Source organism: Hippopotamus amphibius, chromosome 11, assembly GCF_030028045.1.
Source record: "Hippopotamus amphibius kiboko isolate mHipAmp2 chromosome 11, mHipAmp2.hap2, whole genome shotgun sequence".
In the NCBI taxonomy this organism is placed as follows: domain Eukaryota; kingdom Metazoa; phylum Chordata; class Mammalia; order Artiodactyla; family Hippopotamidae; genus Hippopotamus; species Hippopotamus amphibius.
This window is the reverse complement of record NC_080196.1, coordinates 51899726-51915368: the sequence shown is the minus strand read 5'-3', so window position 1 is coordinate 51915368 and position 15643 is coordinate 51899726. Positions and strand designations below refer to the sequence as shown.

General features: G+C 34.7%; 1 protein-coding gene across 3 annotated transcripts in view; it reads right to left on the bottom strand.

Annotated features, from left to right (window-relative positions):
• AZI2 (5-azacytidine induced 2) overlaps positions 1–15643 on the bottom strand; it is a 30882-nt gene that overhangs the window by 3127 nt on the left and 12112 nt on the right. For 2 of the 3 annotated variants that reach the window (XM_057699708.1, XM_057699707.1), the window contains exons 2-6: positions 12697–12917; positions 11138–11263; positions 10659–10758; positions 9453–9601; positions 5038–5096 (exon numbers count right to left, since the gene is read on the bottom strand). In XM_057699708.1, the coding sequence (XP_057555691.1) occupies positions 5038–5096; positions 9453–9601; positions 10659–10758; positions 11138–11263; positions 12697–12912 (650 nt within the window). In that variant the 5' untranslated portion in view covers positions 12913–12917. Of the gene's footprint in view, positions 1–4240; positions 4332–5037; positions 5097–9452; positions 9602–10658; positions 10759–11137; positions 11264–12696; positions 12918–15643 lie in introns of all 3 variants that reach the window. The other variant, XR_009048065.1, reaches the window with a different exon arrangement.

Below are 15643 nucleotides of genomic sequence, written 5' to 3'. Positions count from 1 at the left end.
TACTTTTTTCAATTAACTGAACTATATTAAACAGAAGGTTATTATAAAAAGTATTCTAACCAATGAGCTTAATAGTTCTCTTCTCAGGATTGAGATTTTATGATAGCCTATGATGTGGTGGTAATATATTTAATGGTAAGGAATATGTTCTTCAGTTGCAACTCTGATCAAGAATAAAGTGACATTTGTGTATGGATTTTAAATTTGTATTTATCTTTTGGTTATTCTGTTTTTATGTGGTGAACTGAAATGCTGTTATCAATTCTGAATGTATACCCAAGCCCACATTAGAATAAAATTTAGGTTTCATGCATTCCAGTCTCTTATGTTTGACTGGGCTGTCTCATATTGTTGGTTCTAAACCAATGTGACATGACAGCACAAGACATGAAGAGCCAGCTGATTCCCTGCTAAGGGAAAAGGAGCTGGAGAGAGGATTTTATGAAACAGAAATAAAAACTTCACAAATATCTCTCATTCTTATAATTGAAAGTATTTTACCTCAACTAGTGAGAAGTTATAAACCAGTTATTTTAAACCATATTTTATTGCACTTCATCTTCCAGTAAGTATTCTTATTTGGATATTCATGAATTTTTTTTTAGATTCTTAATTGCCAACTAAATAAATCAAAATCTTTAACACATATTCTTGCGCTGCTGTACAAGAATACATAAAATGTTAAATGTAAGAACAACTGACCTCACAGTGTTCAAACAACCACTACTGCAATTTTAATAATAATGAAATCAAATTAAACATTTCACTTCATGCTTCAATTTTTGTCTAGCTATAAACAAAAACCTTTAAACAGACTTCAAGAGTAACACTCTTGATATCTAAATCTAATACCCTATTCTAACTATGGAAACAGCAGATGTATTCAGAAACAGAGTTATTTTGAATTATGTAAAGTTACATACCTTTTTTGTCAAAATATTCCCATTCCACTCAGACTGTAATTCTTTCAATAGGAACAGGAGAATAAACTTTATACTGTTTTTGAGAAAAATCTACTTGTTTAAATCTGTTGTAAACGTCATTTGTTAACCAGTAGTCTATTAAAAAACAGGGATTTCTGCAAGTTTTTGATAGGTGTGAAATAATTACTTCACAAAAATTAGTTAACCACCTCTCCTTCAGCAGTCAACATCTGAGCTGTGTGCTACGGTGAGTGTCTCACATGGGATCTATCTGAAGTGTGAAGAGTCCGTGGTTCCTTGGTGCAATTCTGGGCATCCAGCATGCTTCCCCAAGAGTTACTCATATTACACAGCAGCTAAGTGTAAACACTGTACATGTGATAATTCATGCAGACAGTCATCATATGAATCATACAGGTTAAAAACATGTTGTATTATCAGCATGAGATGGTAAATCTGTACCTGACTTGGAGAAAAGCAAATACAGTACTCAAGGCAGTGTTTGGATACTGGAATATCAAACATTTCATCATTCAAAATAGCTGCCCATATAAAACAAGAAAAACAATTATAAAAGAGGTGCTAAAAGCAGCTCTAATACACATTTTCCAATTCAATTTAATGAAGACCGCTTAAATTTGGTTACACTAAAACTAGGTCACCAAGTTTAATATACGTCTAATCTTTTTCTTTCGCCCTTAACGTCTCCTGAATTGAAAACTACAGATATAAAACTCAAAAATTATTATTAAGTATAAGCTCTCCCTCTTGTGGATAGCAGAGTAATGGCAGTTACTTCACAATTCATAGTGCTATAGTCTTCAAAGTGTGTTAAAATTTGTAAAATTCTACTTGAACAAAATGTTTAAATCATTACTTAAGTGAGACTGGACTGCTGTCACCCGCAGATTTTTAGCAGAGTTCCAGCTAACCTTCACTTATCCAGGTATTTTTGAGACTATAAATTGTTCTCCTCCTAGTTCCCACCAGCTGGGAGTGTAAATTAAATTTTGCTTTAAATACCACACAAGCAAAATCCTAATGATACAAATACTGTGTATAAAGAACTCATAAAGCTACTTGAACACTGAGATGCAACACCAAAGCATCCCAAATGAGAACCCTACAAAATAAAACAGATGAGACAAAAAGATAACAGTGGTTGAGCATGCACTATGTGCTAGACAGGCACCTCACCCCATTCTCACACCAACGAGGCAACCTGGGAGCTGACTGCACACAAAGAAACAGGTGCAGGAGAACTTCCTGACTCTTAAAAAGCTGCTGTCAAAGTTGCCTTTTAGGTATCCAGTCTCGTGACTGACTGCTGCCCTTTGTGGGTAACATTTTTCATACCGTCATCACCATCTTCATTATACATTTACCAACCACTGACTGCCAGCACAACCTTCTTGATCCCAGTATAAAATTCCAAACCTTCAAATTTTAAACGTAATGAAACCTGGTAAAAATTGTGTAAAAGGTCAGTTTTCTTAATTGACACTGTACATTCACCTCTTTAATACTGAAATGAATGTTCCTTGTATAAGAAAAATCTATGTGAGTTTTTTGTTTGTTTTTTTACTTCAGCCATATTTTTCTTTAGCTTTTGAAAACTTACTGAACTATTATATTTCCCAGAGGAATTATAATGAAACTATGGGATAGTCTTAGCCAAAAACTAGAGACTTAGAAATGTATATTTTGACAACTATGATTCCCTCAAATAAGCATCTTTCAAATATTTTTAATTGTAAGGCACAACAGGCAATCATTTTACACTGCAACCTATACTCTGGTATGTTCTCTTCTGTTTCATTTCTTATTTTTAAAATGCTTACCTTAACTCACAAAATTGCATGATCACTAAGGCAACAGGGCACAGTATGAAAAACACTAACCCAATCCCTATATTCCGAACCAAGAATCTGCATTTGAAGACATTACCCCATACCTAGATCTGGCTTAAGAACTGAGGGCAACAACCTAAAGGTAACCCCAGCTAGTACAATGGCAGGACACTGGCAAAGTTTCTTATGGACAGGGCTATTATTGTTAAGTGATGTTGTACACAATGAGGACCATATAAAAGGCCTCCAGTAATTAAAAGGTTCACTCAGGAAACAATAATGGTACCACCTTGTTCACCTGGCAATATGATGGAGGAAACGCAAAAAAAGACATGTGCCAAAAAAGAGAGTTTTCCAAATAACTGGAAAATAAACCTTAAAAATACCCAAACTTTTAGTTAATGGTTTTATGGAAACATTTGTATGTACTTTTCTCCTAACAAAGTAAATTTAATTTATCATCTGAATTGTTCCATTTAAAAGTGGATGAGGTAACTTACAAAGATTAATAAAACACAGGACTATAAACTGGAAATAGGTATAAATGATAAGGTGAAGCAAGAACAAGATAAAACACAGTCAGGAATGAGGCTAACATAAAAATACATGATATAAAGTTTACCAAGGGTAAGCCACAAATTTGGTTATTAGTTTTCTAGCTGCTAACCAGAAGAGGGAGACCTAATCAGTTCTGCAATCCACACTGCTATGGGTTTGCAAAAACACACAGTTACTTGAGCACTGGGGAGCCATTAGGACCTGCCTTAATCACACAGTTCTTTAACATACAGAAACTCTTATAGACTGAACTTAATTCATTCTAAAATCTGTTTCTCTCAGTTGATATCCTGAATTAATATTGAGCTTTAGAGAATTCAAAACTGTACTTTGAAGATACAATTATATACATTCTCAGCCTCAGAGACCAGACTCACCTCCTGGGGCCTTCCTCCTCCTCCAAATCCTGGCCTAGAGATCCTTCAGTCACTTGTTATTTATATGATGCCTTCAAAAACACATTTTTTTGGTGGGTGGAGGACGGCTTTTCAAGTTACTCTCAAAAGAAGTGATCCAAATTATGTAACATTGCCGATGAATGGAAGCAGAAGACCTGTTCTATACCATGTACTTCTAATCAACTATCTATATAAGCCCTTTTATTTGACATACTCTGATTCTAACATGCTTCTTTCCAAAAATGGGTTAAGAAGGCTTATAAAAATGATAAATACAACAAAATTAATAAGCGGAAACCTAGGTTGACAGGAAAAATGAAGGTAACTTTGACAGAGAAGACAACTTTGAAAAATAATTCAAATGGATGCTATGCTAGACACATGTTCTAAAAAAGGAAAAACTTCCTTGCTGTATATTTAGACAAAAGTTGAAGGCATATGTGAAGTACTGTTTGAATGGCAGGCTGAGTAGTTGCAACAGAGACTGGCCCACGACACCTATAATACTTACTGCTGGCCCTTCACACAGGAAGAGGGGCTGCCCCTGGATCTGGAAGAGGGGCTGCACGGTGTTTCCTCAAACTGTTTTCCTCAACTGAGCACTTCTCTCCATTAGGTTTTTGATAGGAAGAACAGGTATGAGAGAATTCAGTAAATTTTGGAAGCCAAATGATCAAACAATGAAGTCAAATGAGTATGTTTCATAGGGTGGAAGTATCCATGGAGAGAGCGGGTGTTAGCACAACAAAAATTATCAGAGAAAACGACGCACTCTTGTTACGTAAATAAAAATTTTATATATGTGCATATATATATTTTTTTTTGAGGAAATAAAGGGCTGAAGTAACATATATAAATTCTGATAGCTACTTTTATTCTTACTCCAAGAGGATAGTCCTCTTAAAATTCATGTCATATCAAAGACTAAGGCTCTCCAAGTTTGCCCTTAAGACAAAGTTGATATTGCTGTGTATAGAAATGCATAATTCTTCACGTAAAAATCAGAACTTATTACAGAATACTTCTACATAGCTAGCTCCCTAAAATCCTATCTAAAATATTACTGAATGTTCAAAAATTGTATCTAAAGCATCACAATATGCACCTTTCTACTGCTCAAGTTCAAGCCTATAGTTAAAGAACAGTTAAATACTTTTTATAAATACATTGTAATCAGAGATTATATGCAGTGCCCAAATAGTGTCAACCTGTTCTTAAGGTTAAATCATGAGAGAAATCTAAGTGCCTATACTAAGTGGCGCACAGAACAAGAGTGTATTGTTCTCGGGTGCTGAAGACTGTGCATACCTTGAAATGCTTAGTCTCTGCAGATCTCTGCTCTTCAGATTGTCTTCCTGAGATGGATCCTGTCATTGTTTAAAACACAGTTTAAAAGTCGTAATTGTTACCTTCTATTTATTTTCAATACTTTATTGCCCTACATATGCTTCAGCTTTTACAGAATACATCTGCAACTGTACAGCATAAAACTAGTATCTTATACTGTTTTAAAGAAATAACTCCAAATCTATACCAGATATTTCTAAATCACTTTCAATCATTTAAAGTCTTTAACACTTTAATTTTCTTTCAAAAATACACTTGCCCTCACATAAAAGACCTTGAGTCTTGCAAAATGTATTTGTGAAGATACCAATCTGAAATCTATACTCAAAAAAGGGTAACAAATTTATTAAATTACTGTTTCTTCAAGGTATAGTTGAGTGAATTCCATTAGAAAATGGAAGCTTATTGGTATTTCACTTCTTGGTATTACTACAAAAAAGTACCAAAATTTAACTGGTTACTGTTTTGATCAGCATAAATTTCCTCTTTCCACAAGAAAATGACAGGGAAAGGACTTTACAAAGTTCTTATATGCTATCAAGTTTTAGTAGTTTAGGTTATAGATGACGAAAATAATCTATAAAAGATATTTAAAAGTGGACTTAATACATTTACGATAACTCTGTAACACACTTGTTTGCAATGCATTTCAATTCGGGGTCCATAACAAATAAAAATGACTGCCACAGGCACTAATTCTATTAGCAAAAATGGCCAGTATAAACTGAGAGAACGAAATTTAATTTCACCATTTCTTATTTATATAATCTAAATGATATTTCTTAAGGTTAAACACTAAAAAGCCACAAAAGGACTTCATGAGTCCTCTGAATTTGGGAGTGTAAAATATCAAAATGTACTATAGAAGTTAAAGTGTCTTTGGATCTGATTGTTCAGAAAATACCAACTAAATACTGTAAATGATTTAGCTGCATCTCAGGGAGCCCTATGGAGAGGGGAAACAGAACTGGCTCACAAGTCAGAGGAAGTCCGACCACTAACAAAGCACATGACCTTGGACATTTTCCTTTCCTGTTCCTCACAGGAAATGAAGGAATCAATCAAGTCACTTTTAGTTTTGCTGTGTAATTAATTAAAAACATACATTTTAATTAGTGTATACTTATACAAATGTGCATAATGAAAACCTTCCTTGTTTTTAAAGCCAATAATATTAAATATATATATACACCTAACTCATTTCTCCAGCTACCACCTAACAACTCAGAAAACCTAATGTAAATGAGCAGAAAGCACAAAGGAATTGTCTCTAATATTCAAAGACCCTGTCCCGGGCCATGTTCTAAAGGCAGTAATGGATATGTTTCCCAACCACCTGATGTTGGAGTTTCACATAAATGGGCCCAGAGCTACAAAATCCTGGGAAACCCTCTTCAAGTTAAATAGGCTCCTATACTTCAGGACTGCTCAGAACCTTTAGTACACATGGCATGCTGTGAACCTTTAGCGTGGCTTTTATTAGCTACCTTAGATATCTATACCAGCTCCATTTACTGAGCCAGTGTTTCCTTAGCTTCTGTCCTACTGTCTGTTTTTCTCAAAGGATCCACTGTTCTGAATATAAATGGCTGGAAAATTGGAGGATACAGAAAGTTAAAAAGGCCCATAGTACAACTGACCCTGGAATCTTGACCTCATTAACACCAAACATCAATTGAGTTCACTCAGTACTTTAAGAAAAAGGAAAGCCCCCAAAGCCCCCACTATTCTGTCCACGTAGGATGTTATTTCACACTTCAGAAGGTGTTATAAAATATGTTTCACAGAAAGAATCATCTTAAATATACTTGTAAGTATGGCTACAGTAGATATAAGTAAGATTATTAACGTAAACATAAATTTCTCTCCTTGGCTTGCTCTTTGACTCCCATATCCAAAAGGACTCTGATTAGCAACACCTTTGAAACAAGACTGAAATGTACACATTCCACAATATAAAGATTTAAACTTGGAAGCCTTGACTAATTGATAAATTTCCACTCCATCTTTCACTGGTTCATATCTTTATATTAGTTGTGAACATTTTTTACTTTAAATCTCCCTTCCCCCAGCCACATAAATTCCTATGAAGGAGAGACTGTGTCTCAAATTTCTTTTTCAAAAAAATACTCCTCCCTTATCTCACCTTCAGCTCTTAGTATCTTAGTCTCTCAGATTCAATTTCATCAGCCATAAAACAAGTGATTTCTAAAATTTCTTCTACCTTCAAAAGTCTGTTTCTGTGATTTCTGAAAGATGAATTAAACTAAAAGCAAATTTATCTCCTAGCACCACCTAGTGGAAAACATTAAATAATAAGAACTGAACTGTATAACACATACACATATACAACCCTAAAGCACTGCTATCCTGGATTACCCTAATTAAATTTATTGAAACACATTCACTTATTGAATACCGTACATACTAGGCACCATGCTGCTTTACATATATTAATTTCACTTTCATAAAAAAATATTTAATGTCAAGTTTATAGAAAAAAAGTTCAGAACAGTTAAATGAGTTTGTTAATGTCACAATTAATAAACAGCATAACAATTATGAACCAAGTGTCTATGAGTCCATGGTACTGTTTCCTACTCTATAAGAAAATACCCATTATTTATAAAAGCTATCAAATCATTTCAAGTAGAATATATATACTGACAATTGTAATCCAGAGCTTCAAGGTGCAGAGCTTTTCTTGTAAGCACATGTTTTTAAAAGAAGCATCTCAAGGGCTATAGCAACTGGGCTTGTGGGACAGGATGCTGGAAGCCACTGAATGAACTGTGCATGTGTTCACAGGTGCAAAAATAGGAAAACCAACTCCAGAAGTAGGAAAAAAAAATTTTTTTTGCCCTAACAGGAGCTGTCAGTAATTTTTATAGCGGGTATTTCCCCTTTATAAGGCCTGGGGGCTCCAAATCAAGTCCTCACTGTCCAGGTCAAAGCAATTCATTCGGTAAAGATCAAGGCAGGACACTATATTATTGTTAATGTCTGTCTCATTCTTAACCAGTGGTCACCTTCAGCAAAGACCACATTACAGACAAGAGACTATCAGTTCATCTAAGGATACTTGGGACTCAGGGCAGAGTGCTGGCTGGCAGTCAGGAAGCGTGGGGGGTGGGGGGGGCTCCTCTTTCAGATAGTGGCCGCCCAGAAGAACCTAGGGTGGGGACACAGCTCCTAAGTAGTGCTGGATACTCTGATGGGCAAAATGGTTGACCTGAGAAATAATTACCTAAGTGGCTACCTGAGTTTGAAATACATGAGTGTATAGAATGTATATAATGGCTACTGAACTCCAGACTATTAAACTTTTCAATTTCTTGAAATTTTAAACTTTGTGTTTGGAGCACTGCTCTCACATTGCTCTGCTTCTTTATCATTTCTTCTTTTTATTCTCAGCACTATCTGTCATGACATCTGAAAACATGTATCCAAGCTTTTCAGAAGCCAGTGTAAAGTTGTCCCTCGTTATCCATGGGGTACTGGTTCCAGGATTTGCAGTGGGTACAAAATCTGTGGATGCTCAAGTCCCACAGTCAGCCCTCCATATCCTCAGGTCAGCCTCCGTGGATTCAACCAACAATGGACAGTGTAGTCTACAACTTGTGGTGGCCTCGACCCACAGATGTGGAACTCACAGATACCCAACACCGATCATGTATTTACTGAAAAAAATCCTTGCATAAGCAGACCTCCATGGATCACAAACACATTGTCTGGGGTCACTGTATTAGTGGATACACTCCAGGTGAGGACCTGAGAGGCAACTTATATTTCAGTGGATGACCTCAGGCCAACCACCCTTTAGTAGCTCAGCAGGGTTTTTTGTTTTGCTTTCCCACTTCCCCAATACTTGAATTCTCAGCTATTCGCTGAAAAATTAAAGTTGCTCCAAAAGCACTAGATTTCTGAGAATTAGTGGATGCTGTAAAGTTTTGTTTTGTTTTAATAATTCTAAAAATCAAGTCTCTGTCATGTCCAAATTAATCAAATTATTAAATTAAATAAAATGGGAAACAAAACCTGCGTCTCTTTAAACTTTACACAGAAAAAAATGACTTAAGGAAATTGAAGGAAAGGAAGTTTGAAAGAACAGCTTTAATAAATTAATAAACTAATAAGGTTTTTTAAAAATTAGCCTTTAAACAACAAAATCATATAATTCTGGGATTAAGCTTAAAGTATACAGTTACCAAATTTCAGCAAAAATGACTAAACGGGAAGATAAAAGTGAATTTTCAGAGAATGTAACTCTCTAAGTAGTTACAATTTATGTGGACTCTATGATTTAACACTTAGATATAAATCCTACATGATGCACACCGCATGCTGAACTTCTCAATTTAATAATTCTTTAATACCATTTGTTTGGCTTTTTGTAGCTCTATTTTGAGATCTCTACATTCTTTCCTCATCAGTTCCAGTTCTTGCTCCAAACCATGGATCTTCAGGTCACAGCTCAACTTTTCCACCTCCCAGTTTGATGAAGGTGGATTTAAATTTCTTATCACTACAAAAAGGATGGACATTAAAATTGTTAGTTCTGACTTCTATACTGGTTGCAATTCAAAAAAGATTATGCTAGTAAAATGTAGGTTAAAAAAACAATATAAAACATGCACAATTACTAAGTTTTTTAAAAAATAGTAATTACTTTCAAGTATCTATGCTAATGAGAATAAGAAATCTAGCAATCTTATTTTAGAATGTATTAATCACTGATTTTTGGTTTAGGTTAAAGAGCAAATTTGTCAGCCTGAAACTTTAAAATATACAACACACATCAAGCATATGCTGAAATCAATAATCTATATATACGTCAAGGTTAAGACAGTGATAAGAACTAAATGAAATGAGTAAATGGAGGCTCACTCAGCTAATCACTCATCTAGTCCCTTTAGAAAGTATAGTGTTTGACCATCAGGTCTAGAACACGATCTCCAAACAATTTTATTCATAAACATTCCACTGTACAAACTCAATACCACTGGATACGGACTAATCACTGACTTGATTCCTTAGGCTCTGTACATAGAAAAAGCCCCAGTCAGCTGCCTTGAGAGATCTCACCTCAACCTCCCATCAAAAGTCTCTCAGAGGCCTCCTCGTCAGCTTGTCTCATCAGCCTGAGTGTGCATGGGAGCAGGCTAATATTCACATCCCCCACTCCTAACCTTTCAACACAGCATCTCACCTGCACATTGTAACAACCTTTAGAAACTGCGGGGGTGGGGGGGAGCAACTCTAACTACTCTGTGACAGGGTGTCTAACAGTGGGCAAGAGGCTTTGGAGAGGATGAGTTCTACTCCTTTCTTCATCTACTTCACCACAAACTAGCCCTGAAAAAATCACCAAATTTTCTCTAGGAAAAGTATAATTTATATCCAAGGAAAAGTTAAAAGGAGTTGATGTTTTGTAAAAGCAGAGCACAGAAATTAATATAAGCCTAAAACTTTAAAAAACAAGTCATTAGCATACAGATATAGAAAACTGATCATGGATATAAGACAGGAATGGAAAAATGTATTAATTGCATTAGAATAATTACAGTAAGTAAGTGGCCTACCCTGCTGAGTTTCCACCTCTGTTCTCAGCTGGAGGAGTTCTACTTCTTTAGATTGTAGCTGTTCATTCAACACTTTCAAAGATTCAGAGTTGTCTTTATTCTAGTTAAGTAGGGAAAACATTCATTAAAAGCAAGGTGGGAAAATGAACTCGGTGTTTTGCTAATCTCTTTTTTTTAACTTAGGACATTACTCACTGGCATTTTGTAAAATAAACACTCTGATAAACTACTGTAAAGTCATGATTTTTCAAAATAAGTTAGTGGTATTAGACGTACTTAAGATCTAAACATCTTTACCTACTGAGTACTTCTTTTGTATAGAAATAACAGAATATTCCTATTAAAATTTTCTATTTTTGCCGTGAACATGCAAATTTTTTATCTAAAAACATAAATATCTCTCATTTCTAATTTTAAACCTCTTGAAGGAGAAAACTCATCTGCAATATACAGATACCATTCTTTTCAAACCAACTTACCATTTTATCCAATTTGGTCTTCAAATTATCTCTATCAATGCAAACCTCTCGATACGCATGATAGGCCTTATTTACTTGTTCTCGTCCCACAGAACTTGTTTCTTCATCCTTTCGAGCTCCTATAAACTAATGGTATAAAATTAGAAGACAGCTTAAGAGGATATTCTACATAAGAAAAGAAGTCAGGCTTCTGATGGCTCCACATTTTACTTTAATTACTCTAATGCAGGGAACACAGCCTGGACTACAGTTAAGTGAACATTTCACTTCCACACAATTAAGCTTTACTGATCAAGAAAGTAAAGAGTACAGAATGGATATCTTTAAAAGTCTTCTTTTATGCTTTTACTTAATCAGAATCTCATACTTTATAGTATCTATTTATAATATATTAATTCATCATACTAAAACACATCATTTTTTATAGTGCTTACGTGTTATTCAAGCCAGCACATAGTATTTAACTTCCATCATCAGAAAAGTATCAAGTTAGTGCGTACTTGACATTTTAAGGAACAGATGTGTTAGTTCATTAAGTCCCATATTCCAGAACAGAAATTATTAGGATTGTTGGTCACCAAGCACAGAAATATTTCAAATGTTACTTATACCAAATCACATTTTTCTATTGACTTATAAACCTAACTACAAGCTCCAAAATGCTACTTTTTTCACTCTAACCCAGTATGTCACAAATTTAAAAGTCATTAAAGAAAATTCATACGACTACAAAGAAACTGATTATTTTTACAACTAAGTCCTCTTTTCTTACTTCCTCTAAATGAGTGAAACTCTACTACCGAGCCCCATCATGTTTTTAAAACTAGATCATTTCGGCCCCCTCTGTGGAAGCTGCTCTCTGTTATGTACCACTATACTGAAGATCTGAGGATCATAAACTATGATCTGAAGAAACATGAAATAAGTTAAACTTTAAAAATAAATGGGTGAGTGAGGAAGATTTCCCAATACGTAAGCTAAGTAGATCTGACGATATATAACTGAATCAGCTATCTTGCTTATGTGTTCTGTAACAGTTTCTGCATGAAAAAGATGTAAACAGAAGGCATTAATTCATCAACTAAATGCATTAGTATTATGGGTGTTCAAGAACAAAAGAGAATATTGAGGTAAAGATGATGCCAGTCCTGGTAAAATTTCAGTCCTGACGAAAACTTTATTAAACATATTAATACAATGTTCCAGAAACTTCTTCCTTTGACACTTCATTTCCTTTGTTGGTATATAATTTTTTGCACATATTTAAAAATCTTGAATAAAATACAGCTATGAAGATAAGGCAATCTGAAAAAAAAAGCGGTGAGAAAAATATCTGAACTTCAATCCCTTCACGTTGTTAAATCCTAGTCTGCAAATATTTACCAAGCACTATGATACGTGAAACACAACAGGCTAAGTAAAATGCCCAGGGTTTTGAGATTAGCAATGAGTTATCCTTGGAAATTTGGTACACTCATGGTAGACAGACCAGAGAAATATTTAAAATTTCAAATATTTTGAATTATTAAGTCATAAACATAATGAAGGTAATAAATTACCTTTTCTTCCAAAATTCTTATTCTTTTTTTTAAGAAAGAGTTCTCTTTCTCTGAATCCTTAAGTCGTTTTTTGATGTCTTCATATGCAGTGACAAGGGCAAAATGTGAAGCAACAGATTCATCTCCTGAATATATTGAGACTGGCATCACAGTATCTCTCCTATGGGCTTTTTCATGATTCAGAATGCAGATATCATCTTCTACCAGTGCATCCATGACAGCTATTTAAAAATAAACACATAAAACAGAAATGTCTCATTGAATAAATGAGCAAAAAAAGGAGGTATATTTAGAATAATGTGAATATTGGGGAAATGTTTAAAAACTATTTTTCATTTTTCATTAAGATACATTTGATGTATATTATAGAAGTTTCAGATGTACAACATAGTGAGTCACAACTTTAAAGATTATATTCCATTTATAATTATTATAAAATATTAGTTACATTCCCTGTGTTATACAATATATCCTTGTAGGTTATTTTATACATAGTAGTTTGTACCTCTTAACCTCCTACTGCTATCTTGCCCTTCCCCCATTCCCTCTCCTCACTGGTAACTAGCTTGTTTTCTATACCTGTGAGTCTATTTCTTTCTTGTTGTATTCACTAGTTTATTTTTTAGATTCCACATTTAAGTGATACCATACAGTTTTTGTCTTTCTCTGACTTATTTCACTAAGCCTAATACCCTCCAAATCCATCCATGTTTTTGCAAATGGCAAAATTTCATTCTTTTATACGGCTGAGTAGTATTCATTCCATTGTACATATATACCACATCTTTCTTCTCCATTCATCTGTGGATGGACACTTAGGTTGCTTCCGTATCTTGAATACTGTACATAGCACTGCTGTGTACACTGGAGTGCATGTATCTTTCTGAATTAGTGTTTTTCCTTTTTTGGGGATATGTACCCAGGAGTGGACTTGCTGGGTCATATGGTAACTCTATTTCTAGTTTTTTGAGAAACTTTCTTACTCTTTTCTACAGTAGCTGCACCAACTGACATTCCCACCAACAGTGTACAAAGGATCCCTTTTCTCCACATCCTCGCCAACATTTATTATTTGTGGTCTTTTTGATGATAGTCTTTCTGACAGAGGTGATGTGGTATCTGATTGTAGTCTGAACGTGCATTTCTCTGATGATTAATGATGTTGAGCATCTTTTCCTATGTCTGTTGGCCATCTGCATGTCTTCTTTGGAAAAATGTCTATTCAGGTCTTCTGTCCATTTTTTAATCAGGTTGGTTTTTTTTGATGTTGAGTTGTATGAGGTATTTACATATTTTGGATATTAACCCCTTATCAGTCATAACATTTGCAAATATTTTGTTCCATTCAGTAGGTTGTCTTTTCATTTTTCAGATTATTTCCTCTGCTGTGAAAAAGCTTTTAAGTTTATTCAGGCCCCATTTGTGAATTTCTGCTTTTGTTTCCTTTGCTTTAGGAGACAGAGTCAAACAAAAACAAAAACAAAAACCGCTACAATTTATTTCAAAGAGCCTTCTGCCTGTTTTCTTTTTTTATGGTTTCAGGTCTTACATTTAGGTCTTTAATCCATTTTGAGTTTATTTTTGTATGTGTTGTTACAGAACGTTCTAATTTCATTCTTCTACATGAATCATTCAGTTTTCCCAGCAACAGTTATTGAAGAGACTGTCTTTTTCTCCATTGTATATTTTATTAAATTTTTTTTTTTTACTGAAGTATAGTTGATTTACAATGTTCTGTTAGTTTCAGGTGTACAGCAAAGTGATTTATATATTAAACACACACGCACGTATACGCCTGTAAGTTTTGTTTGTGTTTTTCTGGGTCTGGTCTCCTATCATCGGCTATTTGCTTTTCTGATTTTATAACCAAAAACTGCCAATTGCTCTCTAGAACCAAAGTCAGAGTTTGGCATGTCCAGTGATTTGTTTATATCTAGGATTATAGGCAAGTTAGGCAAAAATAGTGTGTTTACTACAAATCTGAGTAGGTGAAACATAAGATTCAGTCATTCTGCACCAATTTAAAAATTTCTAACCATGTAGGACAACTCCTATTCTTAAGTTAGATGATTTCCCAGTTTATCAAGAATGTAGAAAAACATCCCCAATATCCTGCAATATCCCCCAAAAGTGGCAGATCCTCATAACCATAATTAACTCCTGCTGCTTCCTATGCAAACTGCACTTTCTCCTAATGATGGATAGAGTTAAAGTTTTCTTCCTCTGAAGTGTTTACTTTTTCCTCTCTGGATTTAACTCTATTCCAAAATAACAGTAAACATCATTCCAGTTACACTGCTAGTAGTTGAAATCTTCATATTTCCTTTCCAAAGGAAAGTATGGCTTATTCCCATACTGCAAACCTCAAGTAGGCATATGTACCTCCATCTAAAACTCTTTCACACACACATTATATCTTAAAAGAGGAACGAGCAAAATAAGAGTAGATAGCTGGTTAAGTGATAGGATGCAATCTAGCTTAAGGAGAGGTAAAATTGTGTCCATCTGAGACATCTGACGTATAATATCCAAATATCCAACCAAATGGACAGGATTTACTCAACTGGAATATTTTTTTTCTAAGGACAGCTGAAAAACAAGAAATAAGTTAAAACTGCTCTGCGGAGTTGAAACAGATGGTGTCCCACCATTTGTGCACTTTGAGGATCCAAGCCTAAATGCTTTTGCTTTAAACAAAGTTCTAACTAGGTCAGCTGTGTGACTTCCTACTCACTCATTTTTATCACAAAACAATAATTTACTCAGCAAGGAAAACCCAGTGTGGGAGACGGCTGTGCAGCAAAATAATTATTATGTCATAAAGGGACGTAATATATTTGAGATAATACAGAATGCTCTGAGGATTGAGGGGTGGGGAGGGAGAGTTTTCAAAGAAGGTACCAGGAAAGATCAAATGACTCTTAATGCTGCATTCTCAGGTGAAGAG